The following is a 15330-nucleotide window of genomic DNA, read 5'->3' as shown; positions in this document are numbered from 1 at the left end:
CACTTAGTCCTCTCCCTTGCTTCTCAAGTCCTTCCTCACCTAAGTAGCTCTTTTTGGTTCCTTGTCGTTTTTGTGCTGTAGTGTTTCTAGGCCAGCCAGAGCCCCAGGCTCCCACTGTAGGGGTTGAGGGTTTCAGTAGTGGCAGGCTCTGCTCTGCTCATCTGTCCTTTGCAAAGGAGCTCTGTGCTGTGTCTCACCGGATGTAAAGGGAAAAGGCCAGGCTTCCTTCAGGTCAGCCCCTTGATCCCGGCCCTGTTCCTTATAGCTGGAGGTCCTCAAGACCAACTATGAGGAGTGTCCATGCAGCTGGCAGGCTCTCTCCTTCCACGTTGCTCCTGTTGTTTCAGGGGCACAGCATGGCCAAACTCGGAAACTAGTCTCCACCTACCCCCTGAGCAAGGGCTTCTCCTACATTTGTCAGGACCTGGAGGGAAGGAATCTCAGAGGCTATCTTTCTACTCTCTGTTCTTGATCTTTCCCCCAAAGGCCCCTTCTCTGGGCAACCAGACTGTAAGGTAGCACCCCTTCTTTGCACATCCACCAGTGAGCCCAGCAGACCACCTAAGTGAGGACACTTAGGTTGGGGAGCAGGGGAAGAGCCACAGACCAAGGCGGAGTGTCAGCTTCTGTCTGAAGCAGGGGCTTCCTGAGACAGTGCTGGTGGAGAAGAGCAAAGCAGCTCCACCTGGGAGTAAGAAGACATTTCAAGTAGGCTACAAATGAGAAGCAAGTTGTTGTTTGAACAAAGGAGGTTCCCTCCCAAGTCACAGCTGGAGGCAGCAAATCTTTTATTTCTGCTATTTTTTATATTTTTTCTTTGTATGAAACAAGACCAATGTGCACTTTCTTATCAGGAGATCCATCTTCCCTTCCATCTACCCATCCATCCACCTACCAATCCATTCACCCACCCATCCTTCCATCCAGCCACCCACCCTTCCATCCAACCACTGTTCTATCCATCCAACCACACTTCAACCCACCCACCCACTCTTCCACTCATCTACCCATCTACACATCTACCCATCCACCCATCTACCCATCCATCCACTCATCCATCAATCCATCCATCTCCCCATCTCCTTCTCTTTCCCCCTATACCCACTCACCCACCATACACACATCCATTTATCCATCCATCCATCCATCTACCCATCCATCCATCTATTCACCCTTCATCTATTCATCAAAATACATTAAGCATCAGTCATGTGTCTTGAAGATTACAGAATCTATACTCATTGGGTCTATAACTTCTATACAACATCATTGTGGTTAACTTTTCTGCAGACCAGCAGTAATCCGCAGACTGGCAGTTGAAAAACACTGCCTTAATTCATTGTGAATTGAAATGCTGGCAGGAAGAAGGGAAATCCCACTGGATGCTAGTCTGGGCCACAGCTGGGGTGGTGCTGCCCATGTATGTGTGAGTACATAAGAGAGATAGATGTGAGTCAGTATCCACACCTGGGCTGAATAGCGTCTGCTCTGAGTGGGTGACCAGGTGATCCATGAATGTGTTGAGAAGTCTTCACATCATCAAGGACTCTCAGCTTTGAGTTAGCCTTTCAGAAAAAAGTAAAAAAAGAAAACCAAGCCAACTCTTAAGTGGCTTATGTTATCTTATAAAATACCTCCATTGTTGCTTTGTGTTCCAGAAGGGAGGTAGATATGTCAAAAAAATCTTTTTGCAGTGGTAGGGGCTCCTGCGAGCTGTTGGTCAGGGTGGGGATGACAAGAACAAGCTATGAGTTAGTCTTTCTCCCTGAAGAAATGCTCTCCAGGCTGGAGGGGTGGGGGACACGGTTCTGTTCCAGCGTTCCCTGTCGGGCAGAGGATGAATTTCAGGGGGTGGGGATAGCGTCTCTCTGCTGTGAGATGAGCACCGATGTACTGTAGGGCCCTGAGAAAGGTCACCAGGTGTCGACACCCCTGCTTTCCTTGACCAGAGGCTCTTCTGTCAGTCAGCAGTAACCAGTCATCCCAGGCACCCTCCTGCCACCAGGGAGACATCTGTTCATCCTCCCTCTGCTTCTTACTCCTCCAGCATGGAGGGGTTCCGGGAACACAGGCCTCAGTGGCACCTACCCTGTGCCTGCTGCAGGTACGCAGGTCAAAAGCAGAGAGGACAGGGCTCTGCAGCAGTGGTCAGGACAAAGGGACACCACAGAGGCAGGCAGCTCTGCTTGAGCTTTAGCATGGGTTTCTGGGCAGGCAGGATGTAGCAGTGTTCTCGATATCCTGCACCAGCCCCTGTGGCCCCCTTTGGTTTCAGTTGCAGAGCACCATTCCCACCACACGAGCTCACTGGGCTCTATTTTGGGGGTACCTAGTCTATCTGAATATTGAAATTGCAAGCTGGGAACAAGACATGGCAGTGTTGAGAGTGTGTGAGGGGAATTCTGGGGGCTGGTAGGGGGTATGGTTGGGAGGCTGCAGCAGTTCTTCTTGGAGCCCAAGGACCTTCCTTGATCTTCCCAGGAGTCCTGTGAGGCCAACATAGTCTTCTATTTATACCTGGTGATTTTGTTTTCCTGAAATATTTTTAGCAGACACCTTGCTGTTTAGATGTGCTGAGAATCATCCCTTTGACCCACTTTGGCTGATGGTTGTTTGTGCTACATGCACTGTGACGGGTCACATACCTGACCCAGGGTGGATATCATCTCCTCCCCACCCTTCCTCTTCCTGTCTTCCTGTTTTGCTCCATGACACCTCTTGGGAAGAGAGAACAGGGCTGCCCTCCTCACCACGAGGGCTCTGGCTGGGCCGCTGAGAAGGCAGGTGTTGGTGTTCGGGGTCACCCAGGTGAGGGCTGTGACTCCTAGTCGGGAGTGAGCCAGGCAGGCCTGCCACCCCTGGATGCTGCCATGTGCTGCTGCTCTTTCTGCTGCCACTGCAGCTCCCCCACAAAGTTGTGCTCTCAGGAGCTCTGGCACAGGCTGCCATGTCCTCGAGGGCCCACCTGTCCGTGGACAGCTAAGCAGAGGGCAAGGTCTCAGATGCACATGGCTGCAGATGCCAACTGCACCCCCTGCTGGCAGCAATGCCACTGCAGGGCAGGCTCTGTGGTGTCTGGAATCCCGATCACCTCAAGCTGCCACAGTGTCACTCGGGCCACCACCCACCCTGGGCCCGGCCAGGGACCTGAGCTCTCTTCCTAAGGCATGGATATGACTGCTGGGCATAGGTTCTCCAATGGAGTCCTTCTCCCTAATGTCACCTATGTCGTTATTCCTTAGCATGGACAGCGAGGCTCAGCGAGGCTCAGTCCCTGCCTCCCTCTTGACCCTATTGCCTCCCTCCTCTGCCCATTGTTGCTGCTGACACCTCAACTAGGCTGAATCCAGCCCACTGCTTGTTTTTGTGAATCAAGTTTTATTGACAACCCTTTGTTTATGTATCATCTACAGCTGCTTTATGCAAGGTCGAGCCTAAAATCTTTACTTTTGGTCTTTTATGGGAAATTCTGGCAGACCCTGCCCAACCTGGCCCTACTCCTTTGCACAGTCATGCTTTTGCACAGTTCTGAGCCCTCCCTATGAAACTTTCCACCTTTTATCCTACTGACCTGTCTAGCCCACCCTTTCCTCCCTCCTGTGTTACCTGAGCAGGATGTTCCGCTCCAGTCTTGCACAGAGCTGACGTGCAAGACTCACTCCCAACACGGGTCACTCTGGTTCTCCTGTTGATGTTCAGATCCGTCCCCATAACTCTAGTTCCTGAAGTAGGGCTAGACCTTATTGAGTTCACCTTCTGCCTGGGTTTTGAATGCACTCCTAGAAGTCAGAGGATGGCTGCAGAAGTATCGGATACCACTTCTTAGTGTTAGCATCCTGGGTGAACCGGGCCCTCTACTGGTTCTGCCCCTTGCTGGAAATGCGCCAATGGAAAAGCTTTCACTGCCTTTGTCTCTGCAGATCTCCAACCTCTACCTGTACGACAGTGTCCTGATGCTGGCCAACGCCTTCCACAGGAAGCTGGAGGACCGGAAGTGGCACAGCATGGCTAGCCTCAACTGCATCCGCAAGTCCACCAAGCCGTGGAATGGAGGGAGGTCCATGCTGGACACCATCAAAAAGGTGTGTGTGAGGGGGCACCCTGTAGGGCGGAGGTCAAAGACAGGCCCCTCGTGGCACCCCTTCTCAGCCCTGCCTCCTTCAGCAGGTGGCCCCAAATGGAGCTTTCTGTGTGGCAGCCCAGGCAGCCCCCACCGAGGCCACGCTCCTTGCCGCTCCCTCTGTCCCTGTGTGTGAGGGGGGCATGAGGTGAGCTTGGGTTCATGGCTGTGTGCTGGGCCTGTTGTCTCTGTTCTCATATAAGAAGAATGGACTTCAGAGAGGCTAAGAAACTTGCCCAAGATTGCACGTACAGTAGTCCCCCTTACCCATAGTTTAACTTTCAGCAGTTTCAGTTACCTGTGGTCCACCATGGTCAGAAAGTATTAGCTGGAAAATTTCAGAAATAAATAATTCATAAGTTTTTCATTGCCAGCATTCCGAGTACCTGCTTCCCCTTGTTCCGTGGGCATGGTGCCTTCTCACATCACCAGGAGAGGGTGTGTGCAGGACAGTAAGACACTTTCGGGGAGAGAGACCACGTTTCCATAACTTTTATTGCAGTATATTGTTAAAATTGTTCTATTTTATTGCTGGTTATTGTTATTAATTTCTTACAGTGATTATAGATTAAAGTTTATCATAGACATGTATGTATAGGAAAAACATAATATGTAGTGCTTGGTGCTATCTGTGGTTTCAGGCGCCCGCGGGGGTCTTAGAACTGATCCCAGGCAGGGAAAGGGGTACGGCTGTACGTGAAAAAATGGAAGCAGCTGCCAGGCTCAGGGCTGCAGCTGCCCATTCTGTCTCGGTTGGCAGTAGACGTGCTGATCCGCCAAGACCTGAGCCTGTGTGAGTATGTGTGTGTGTGTGTGCGTGCACACATGGGCATGTGTGTGTGGGTGTGTTCACCTGGGTATGTGTGCAGGTGTGTGCATGTGCAGGCATTCTGCACTTGTGTCCCATGATGTGCTGAAGCGTGACACCACGTTAGAAGGCTGGATTTGAAGTGAATTGGTAATCCACAGAAGATTTGTTAGAGTGAATTGGCTTTAAAGGCTTCAAAACAGCATTTAAGGAAATGTACGCTGCTGGGGGTTTTAGTCACAATGAATTTTGTGGGTTTCAGGAGTAGCGAAGACATCCTGGTGCTGGTTGAAGCCCATTGTAGCCCAGGGCTAACTGTCTCTGGGACTCTCCCAGGCCAGTCCGTGGGAGACTGAGGCTGGAGGATACCACTTCCTCAGGCTAGAGGAAGAGGGGGGCTGATCACAGAGTAGCTCAGCCGCTGTGCCACCTGCTCCTGGCAGAGCCTGCTGAGCCACTGGAGCATACACACCCACCACACCCACCGCTGTGCCAGTCACTGTCCTGTGTACAGCTTCTCCGTCAGTCCTACAAGATATGTGACATGGGCCTAATTAACCAAGGCTAATGTTGGGAGGTGGGAGGTGACTTTGTCTGAGGTGGCCCAGGTGGCCAAGCCAGGACTATAGCTGAGACTGGCCTCCAGTCTCGTGCTTGCTGCCTTGCTTGTTGACCTTGATGTCCCCCTTGGCTCAAGCTAAGGTGAGCCCCTGGGGCAGATTGCAAGGGTAGACTCTAAGTTCCAGGGCGGAGAAGACAAAAACAGCCCCTCTTTCACCTCATGGCTAGCATAGTGCGTGGGACACAGTAGGTCTTCTAGTCATATTGACTGCGGGAATGACAGGTGCACACCTTGGGCTCTCCCTGGAGGCAGTGGCCTGGGAAGTGCTGACCCTGCTCCAAGGCCTGGGACCACCATGCTGCTTTTCTCACTCCCGCGTGCCCATCGCTTCCCGGACCTTGGTTGCTCACTTCCCGGTGACCATTTCTTTTTCCTTCCTTGCCTTGGGGTCCCATCCCTGACACCGTCCATGTCTGCCTTACCCTCCAACAGCTTTTCCTTCTCTCTGTAGGGCCACATCACCGGCCTTACCGGGGTAATGGAGTTTCGGGAGGACAGCTCAAATCCCTACGTACAGTTTGAAATCCTCGGCACAACCTACAGTGAGACCTTTGGCAAAGACATGCGTAAGGTAAGCCTCAGGGTGCCCCGCTGCGCCTGTGCCTGCTGTGGTGGCACAGGCCCTGTGCTCCGCACGGGTGCTAATCAGCACAGGAGCCCCCTCCAGCCCCCAGTCTCTGCGGATGTTTTCTTCCATGCTGGTGTTCATGGGGCAGGATGGTAGAACACTCAGAGAGTGACAAACAGAAAGTGCCAAAGTGCCACTAATTCAGCCTGTGAGCACGTCAGGGGCCTGGAGGGCCAGCCGTGTGGTCCTGGGTGATGCTAGAAGGGGCAATGTGTTTTCCCAGAGCAGCTGAAACCAACCCAACAGCAAGACCAGGAGTGACTGCAGCTCAGGCAGGAGCCAGAGGTAAAAACCAGAGTGTTCTCCAGATCCACAAGCGAGGCTGTCTGCAGCGGGAACATGAGGCAGGAGGCGGGCACAAGGCAGGGAGTGCTGGAGCCCATTGGCCATAGAAGTGGGAAACACATGGCTTTATAACCCAGGGTGGGCTTGGCTGTAATGTGGTACTCATGCAAGTGGCAGGCCTGGGGGGCTTTCCAGTGATACCTTCCTTCTCTTACGGGGAATTTTCAGGATGGAGGGCTGGGAGCTGACCATTACTCAGAGCTGGAATTCTCAAAGTTAAGCCACAGATGGAAGCACTCGTGATGTGAATGGGCCACAGGCGCAGTCTAATCAGGGTAGCATTAAAGCATTAGTTGATTGACATGCATTAAGGCACAGATTCACACAGGTGTCACATGGACATATTAGGAGCCACACACATGCACATGCAGAAGTCACAGACACATACACACAAGAGTCACACATATGCACACACAGGCATCACACACACACAAAGGAGTCACATATGTGCACACACAGGCATCACATGCACACACAGGAGTCATGCATGTGCAAACACATGCAATAGTCACACATGCATTTCTATACACTTGAGAAAAAGATGTCTCTACTAATGATAGTGCCCAGGAGACAGAGCATAGTGAGTGCTCAGCAGGGCAGGGCAAACCCTTGGCAGAGAGCCCTCCTGCCTGTCTTATATCACTGACTGGCAACAGTGGAGGGACAAAAGAGGCTACATGATGTTGGGGGACTGAGAATCTAGGTGAAGGGTTCTGGCCTGTGCTCCCTGAGGACCAGGAGGAAGACTACATGTGTGAAATCGTGGAGGGTGTGATAGCTGGTGGGCATTGAGGGGTGGCCACCAGTTATAACAAGGGAGGAAGGCTGAGGGTCCATGTGTGATGTGGCAGTGAGGGACTTTCAGACCATCCTGTGACAGAAGGTGGAGTCACAGGTTGGTCATAAAAGTAAGAGAAGGTTCAATAACTTGTTACATGCAACAGTGACACACCGGGTTTGGTGACATTTCAGAGCTCAGAGGTTTGTTGTGGCATTGGAGGAGGGGTGGATGACTGTGGTGTGACATTCTGGTAGGCCAGAGTGTGACTTGCAGTATCAGGGGTATCAGGAATGTCAGTTAGGGATACTCAAAGCTGTGAGGCTGGGTGGAGGGCTGGGGACGGGTGGTCAGCATTGGTCTGGGACATTCATGACCGCAGTAGATATTGTCCTGTGTTGGGATTCCCACCTGGTCATGGGGAACCAAGATGGGGAGCCATGTTGGTCACTTTGCTATGAAAGGAGCTTGCCACCCGTGGTTGCCTGCAGAAGTGACCGTTCCTGCCTGCCGCAGCACTGGCCTTCATAGCTCTGCGTTCCCCTGGGGTTCATGATGGAAAGGCTCAGTCTGCTGGCTCCTCTGCTCCCCACCCCCTGTTCCAACTCAGCTTTGGCACCTAGGTCCTCATAGCAGTGGGAACATTGGCTGTGGGTGTCTCTGCCTCTGCTTGGGCCACTGATGGGGGGGCATGCTGGCCACTCCAGGGGCAAGAGAAAGCAGAAGGCCTTGTCCTCCACTTCCTGCTTCAGGTGTCTGGGCCTTTTGTGTTGCCACAGCAACCCTCCTCCAATACCCTGAAGCCAATGGGAGCTGGAATCTCTCCGTATAAGGAGCTTCTGAGCAGGAAGCCTGAATATAATTGAGTTGAAAGAGAAGCTGATATTCAAGTGGGCTTTATTTTAAAATGTATCCTTTTGTCATTTTAAAATCTGCCCTTAATAACTGCATATCCCAGTTGTTATCTGTCTGCCTGGCAGCTTATTGCTGTTAAGGAGTTGTCTGGCAAGCAGGAACGAGGCTTACCACGGAAAATGTTTGTTATCGGACCCTGCATGTGTTAAAGCTGGGACTGAGGTTTCAGGATGAACTGAGGAGAGGGGCCGGGGGGCAGTGAGTGGTTCATGGCTACAGTTCATTATTTCAATGCAGGGCTGAGCTGGGGTTCTCCTTGGAAGATGGGGCTATGAGGGGTAAGGCTGGAAAATTGGGATGACATAAACAAAGTTGGGGTGGGCAGTGGATTTGAAGGTACCATTAGGGTCCTGAGGCCCATGAAAGTAGTGCAAAGACCTGTCAGTCTATGGAGGCAGGGGCAGCGGAGGGGCCCCCCACCTGCATCTCAATGCGGTCATGCCCAGTGCGGAGCTGTCAGAGGAGCCGCTGGACTGGTTGCTAGATGCTGTCATGTTGGAGCAGGGTCAGGGGATCCCTGCAAAGATGACATATATCTGGATATATGTATATATCCAAGTATGTAATTTGTCTATCTTCTATGAGTGTCTATCAGTGTGTCTCTTACATACGTATGCTAATTTAAAAACAACTATAGCGGACAGGCACACACAGACACAATGATTCAAACCAAGTATTTTCTTTAAGATTTAAACCAAGAGTACTCATTTAAATTAGGGAGCAAATGGATATCTTTTCACAGTAAATACTCTGGAGGGAAATCTCAGGGAGGGTGAGTCACCCGGATGCTTTTGCTTAAGTGGCACCAAGAGAGAGATGCTGATTAGTCAGCCCTTTCAGAGGATGGAAGGGGTGGGTGATCACCTCTCACTGCAGGGCGCTGGACAAACACTAATTAAATTATCTCATCCAGGAAGTGAGTTCTTGTCGAGGGAGTGCTGGATGCCACAGTCAGAGGTCTCTGTCACCAGCTTGCTGGACCACTCTGAGCAAACAGGAATGAACCATCTCCGTGGTCTGCCCGGAGCTTCCCGCATGGGGGATCCCCACGCAGCCCTGCCAGGGGCCAGCTCTGCTGGGAAGCAGAGTCCAGCTCCCACAGGACTGGACCTGACATGGGTCCGGGGGGTGCATGCTTGTTCCACTTGGAGGCTTACAGATTTCTATTTGGCTTTCTCTTTGTTCAGACAGAAATCTCCAAAGTGAGTTCCCAAAGACTTGTCCATGCAAATGTTCGAGCTGAAGACAGGAGCTGGCGCGGGGTCGCAGTAGGGCCCTCTAGGGAAGTCCAGTAGTGGGGATGTGGGAAGCTGCTTAGACAGGGCAGGAGGAAGCTGGGCAGGGACAATGAGCCCCTCCTGTGGACAGAGTTGTATCCTGCATGTGTTGTCTCACTGTCTTGGGAAGATTCACATCACACCTTGCTCTGCGTTCCCTGACATTCTGCAGCCACTTTCTGTCTCTGAATCTTAATTTTCTCAAATGGAAGGTGCAAATGCTGGGAGCTTCCTGGTTGAATAGAAGGGTCAGCGTAATGACCCTGCTGAGGAATTTGGCAGTGAGTACTCTCCTGGGTAGCCTGGGCCATCAGCTTGGGTGGGACAGGTGAGGCCTCCTTCTTGAGCACTCTACCCTGAGGTCTATGGGAGCAGAGAGGCACAGGCAGGCTTAGGACAAGGCCTTTGGCCTCCAGGTGCCCTGGACTGCAGTTCCTCAGCCCACCATATGCCCAAGCCTTAGGCCCTCTGGAGGAGGGCTCCTTGAGGCTGGGCAATGCCCAGGCCTGCTTCCATGCCTGGGAGCAGATAGCCACTTCTTATAAAGACCAAGGAGATGCGGGACCTGGGAGCTTTACCTCTGATGAGAGTTTATTTTTTAAGGCTGCTTTGATATGATTAATTGAAGGAGAAAAACATGGTTGTCTTTTCTGCCATTAGCATGACATGCCAGCAGCACCAGCCCTGCAGAAACATTTCTTTCGTGACATGATTACTAAGGATGTCTGCCCATCATCTTCATGCTGCTGGTGTGGGAGATGTATTCCCTTCTTGCCAGTAACACGGGGCCCCTGGTGCGGTGAAATCCTGGGAAAATTGCCAACCTCTTGCAGGGCCTTTGAACCTCGTTTCCCATGGGTGCCATCCACCTGGCTCACTGGCGCAGTGGAGGGCAGCCTGCCCCCATGGGCAGGAGGGCAGGGAACAGGCAGCAGCGTGGGGAAGGCCTGTAGGTCTGCTCTAGCTGCTGGCGTTCTGGGACAAAGGACACCCTGATGAGAAGGGAACATGGCTGCTTTCTGCTCCTTTCAATAGAATTGCATTAGAATGAGAGGCTAGGAAGGCATTCGCTCCATGGTTCTCAGGCTTTTCTCCAGTTTAGAAACTGCTCCAGCTGACTCTTCCTGGAGCTCAAATATATGAAGTAGCGGCAGAAGCAGATGTGCGGTGGTCCCGACAGGTGGGGAGTTGCCATGGAGGGTCCTGGGGCTCCCTGAACAGTCTCCCCTGTCCCTAGCATCTCCGTGGTATTCCGAGCAGCTCCACCTGGAAAACTGAGGCCCCAAGAGTGGAAAGAGCTGATTATGTAGTACCAACCAGTGTGTGGCTGTGTGGAGCTGGAAGGAGGATGTACTGGGGCCAGGGTTGGTTGGGGAGGCATAAAGTGGCTCAGGACCCAAAACATCCTTCCTGAACTCCTTCATTGGTCTGCAGCCTACTGTCTTGAGATTTCTCCAGTTCCCTTGGGTCAGCCTCCCTGTTATAGCAATTACCCAGGGAAACGGGGGTATGTGTGTGGGAGCTTCATCTTCCTTTATTAGTTTAAGGCACTTCTGTTTTCTCCTTCAATTTTGATTCCTCATAAAATCTGGCTTTGCCCAGGAATCAAATGCTTCCTTGATGTCATGTCCTCAGGAGGGCACAGCTGATAATTCAGAGTAAAAATTGCTCATCATGCAGTGATTGCCACGCCATAGGACCCCGTCTCTCCCCTGGCTCAGAAGTACCTGCCTCATTAACACCCTTGCCCAGGCCTGCTGCATGGTGCTACCAACTGTCCCACATTCTCAGGGTTCAGAAGCTCTAGCAGTGAGGCCGAGTGGAAAAAGCACCAGCTGGCAGACAGGATAGCTCTCAGTAATGAAGTAGGAGCTGCCTCTCAGGGCACCTGCAGTGTCCCTTACCTGGCGGCTCCAGCAGCTGGCCAGGAGCTGCATGGTGGGTTACATATTGAGGCCAGGAGGTAGGTAGTGGGGCTAGGAGGACCCAGCCTCAGAATTTACAAGGTCTCTATTCAGCAGCTCTGATAAAGACTCCCTACCTGTGTACAGTGAGTCACAGAAGAGAAATACACTTAGGCCTCTCCATGAATTAGCATTCTCTCAGCATCGTTCCCAAGAAAAATGTCATCCTTTCCCAACTCTTGGGCAGAGAAGCTTTTAAGGGAGCTGAAAACCAAAACAAACAGTGCTGCTTCATCTGAGGGAAGGGATAATGAAAAGATGCAACGAAATACTATTTCATTTTAAATAACATTCATTGCTACATTTTTGGAGATGGCACCAATACATGCTCACTTAGGGTAGAATGTTTAGAAAATACAGATAAATGAACAGAAGAATAAGGCAGTCCACTATAATTTCTGAACCAAGGAATAAATACTGTTAGTATTTCTGGTGAATTTTCTTTATTTATTTTTCTCCTCCCCCCCATACATGGAGGTAGAGATAGTAATTGGTATGTTTCCAAATTGCTATTTATTGTACTTATATTTTATATCCTGACTTTCCCACTTAATGCTGTATGGGGAGCATTATCTTGTTTCTTTATTATTTACCACTGTGATTATTAATGAGAACGTGTTACTCAACGTACAGGGAGCCATCATTTTTTTATCTTCCTATATGAAGACTGTTAAGGCATTATCACCATATAATTATAGAATAATATTGTAATGAACATTGAGAATGTATACAATTTTATTATATCTATATATATTTACTTGTATTTTTAAAGAAGTAAAATTGCCAAACCAAAGATAGTAATTTTTTTAGGTTCTTTCTGTACTTGATACATATTTTCAAATTGTGATTAGAGAAAGATTTAATAATTTTTATGTTTACCAGTAACATATGGAAATCTCTGTTATATCCTATGCTCAAAAAATTAAGTGATATATATTAAATATTTTTATTAATTTATTTATTGTGTTTATATAGATTCTAGTGTCTCACCAAAAGCATCCCCCATCGCCCGTATTCCCCCCAACATCTCCCTTACCCCCTCCCAACAGCTCCCTCCCCTCATTCCCTTCAGGTTTAATTCCATTCCTCAGTTCACATTGTAACTTAGGTTCCTCAAATGTGTGAGGTCATATGATATTTTTCTTTTCTCTGCCTGGCTTACTTCACTCAACATAATAGTTTCCAGGTCCATCCATCTTGCTGCAAAAGGTAATATTTCCTTCTTTCTCATAGCCCCATGGTATTCCATTGTATATATGTACCACAGCTTTTTAATCCACTTGTCCACTGACGGACACTTGGGCTGTTTCCAGTTCTTTGCTATTGTGAACATTGCTGCCATAAACATGGGAGTACATTTCTTTTTTTAAGTTGGTGATATGGTGTCCTTGGGATATATTTCTATAAGTGGGATGGCTGGGTCAAAGGGCAGATCTATTTCTAATTTTTTGAGGAATCTCCACAGTGGCTGCACCAGTCTGCATTCCCACCAGCAGTGCAGGAGGGTTCCCCTTTCTCCACATCCTCACCAGCACTTATGCTGTGTTGTTTTGTTAATAAGCACCAAGACTATACTTTCAGGGATCATTTCTATAGTTTGTTAATAAGCACCATTCTGACTGCTGTGAGGTGGTATCTCATCGTGGTTTTAATTTTCATTTCTCTAATGATTAGCAATGTTGAACATTTTTTCATCTGTCTATTGTGCATCTGTATGTCCTCTTTGGAGAAGTGTCTATTCATTTCTTGTGCCCATTTTTTGACTGGATTGTTTGTCCTCCTGGTGTTGAGTTTTACAAGTTCTTTATAAATTTTAGTTTTAACCCCTTATCAGATGTATTGTCAAATATGTTCTCCCATTGTGTGGTTTGTCTTTTTATTCTATTCATATTATCTTTAGCTGTGCAAAAGCTTTTTAGTTTGATATAGTCCCAATTGTTTATCCTGTGTTTTATTTCATTTGCCTGTGGAGATAAATCAGCTAAAATATTGCTGCGATAGATGTCGGTGAGCTTACTGCCTATGTTTTCTTATAAGATGCTTATGGTTTCATGACTTACATCTCAGTCCTTTATCCATTTTGAGCTTATTTTTGTGCATGGTGTAAGTTGGTGGTCTAGTTTCATTTTTTTTGCAGGTAGCTGTCCAATTTTCCCAACACCATTTGTTAAAGAGACTCTCTTTACTCCATTGTAAGCTCTTACCTCCTTTGTCAAATATCAATTGTCCATAAAGATGTGGGTTTATTTCTGGGTGCTCTGTTCTGTTCCATTGATTTACATACCTGTTCTTATGCCAGTACCAAGCTGTTTTGAGTACAATGGCCTTGTAGTATAACTTGATATCAGGAAGTGTGATACCTCCCACTTTATTCTTCTTTTTCAAAATTGCTGAGGTTATTCGTGTTCTTTTTTGGTTCCATATAAATTTTTGGAATATGTGTCCTATATCTTTGAAGTAAGTCATTGGTATTTTAATCGATATTGCGTTGAATTTATAAATTGCTTTAGACATTTTAATGATGTTTATTCTTCCTAACCATGAACACGGTATATGCTTCCACTTGTTTGTGTCTTCCTTGATTTCTTTTATCAATGTTTTATAATTTTCTGAGTACAAGTCTTTAACCTCCTTGGTTAAATTTACTCCTAGGTATTTTTTGTTGTTGTTGTTGCAATAGTGAAGGGGATTGTTCCCTTAATTTCTCTTTCTGACATTTCATTGTTCGTGTATAAAAATGCCTCTGATTTCTGTGTATTAATTTTATATCCTGCCACTTTCCTGAATTCGTTTATCAGGTTCAGTAGTTTTTTGACTGAGACTTTAGGGTTTTCTATATACAATATCATATCATCTGCAAATAATGATAGTTTCACTTCTTCTTTTTCATTTTGGATGCCTTTTATTTCTTCTTCTTGTCTGATTGCTGTGGCTAGGACTTCCAGGACTATGTTGAATAAGAGTGGTGAAAGGGGGCACCCCTGCCTTGTTCCTGATTTTAGGGGAATTGCTTTTAATATTTGTCCATTAATTATGATGTTGGCTGTAGGTTTGTCATAGATGGCCTTTATCATGTTGAGGTATGTTCCCTGTATTCCCACTTTGCTAAGAGTTTTGATCATGAATGGGTGCTGGATTTTATCAAATGCTTTTTCTGCATCTATTGAAATTATCATGTGGTTTTTCTCCTTCCTTTTGTTTATGTGGTGAATCACATTGATTGATTTATGATGTTGTACCATCCTTGCCTCCCCAGAATAAATCCCACTTGATCATGATGTATGATTTTTTTCATGTATTGCTGGATCCGATTTGCTAATATTTTGTTGAGGATTTTAGCATTTAAATTTATCAGAGATATTGGCCTATAATTTTCTTTCTTTGTGTTGTCTTTGCCTGGTTTTGGAATCAGAATTATGCTCGCCTCATAAAAGGAACTTGGAAGTCTTCCTTCCTCTTGAATTTTTTGAAATAGCTTGAGAAGTATAGGAGTCAGTTCATCTTTGAATATTTGGTAGAATTCACCAGTGAAGCCATCGGGCCCTGGGGTTTTGTTTTTTGGGAGTTTTTTGATAACTGTTTCAATCTCATTTGTTGTTATCAGTCTGTTTAGGTTTTCTGATTCTTCCAGATTGATTTTTAGAAGGTTATATGTTTTAAGAAATTTTTCCATTTCACTTAGGTTGTTTAATTTTTTGGCATACAGTTCTTCATAGTATTTTCTTACAGTCTTTTGTATTTCTGTTGTGTCAGTTGTTATTTCTCTACTCTCATTTCTAATTTTATTTATTTGTGTCCTCTCTTTCTTTTCTTAGTGAGTCTTGTTAAAGGTTCATCGATCTTGTTTACCCTTTCAAAGAACCAGCTCTTGGT

The 15330-nt window shown here is 47.8% G+C and overlaps 1 protein-coding gene across 2 annotated transcripts in view; it reads left to right on the top strand.

Annotated features, from left to right (window-relative positions):
• Nucleotides 1-15330, top strand: part of GRID1 (glutamate ionotropic receptor delta type subunit 1) — an 854435-nt gene that overhangs the window by 605905 nt on the left and 233200 nt on the right. For both annotated transcript variants that reach the window (XM_066243628.1, XM_066243627.1), the window contains 2 exons: nt 3921-4082; nt 6002-6121. In XM_066243628.1, the coding sequence (XP_066099725.1) occupies nt 3921-4082; nt 6002-6121 (282 nt within the window). The remainder of the gene's footprint in view (nt 1-3920; nt 4083-6001; nt 6122-15330) is intronic.

Source organism: Saccopteryx bilineata, chromosome 9 (assembly GCF_036850765.1).
Source record: "Saccopteryx bilineata isolate mSacBil1 chromosome 9, mSacBil1_pri_phased_curated, whole genome shotgun sequence".
NCBI classification, from domain to species: Eukaryota; Metazoa; Chordata; class Mammalia; order Chiroptera; family Emballonuridae; genus Saccopteryx; species Saccopteryx bilineata.
The sequence above is the reverse complement of the archived record's forward strand: the minus strand, read 5'-3'. Positions and strand labels throughout refer to the sequence as shown.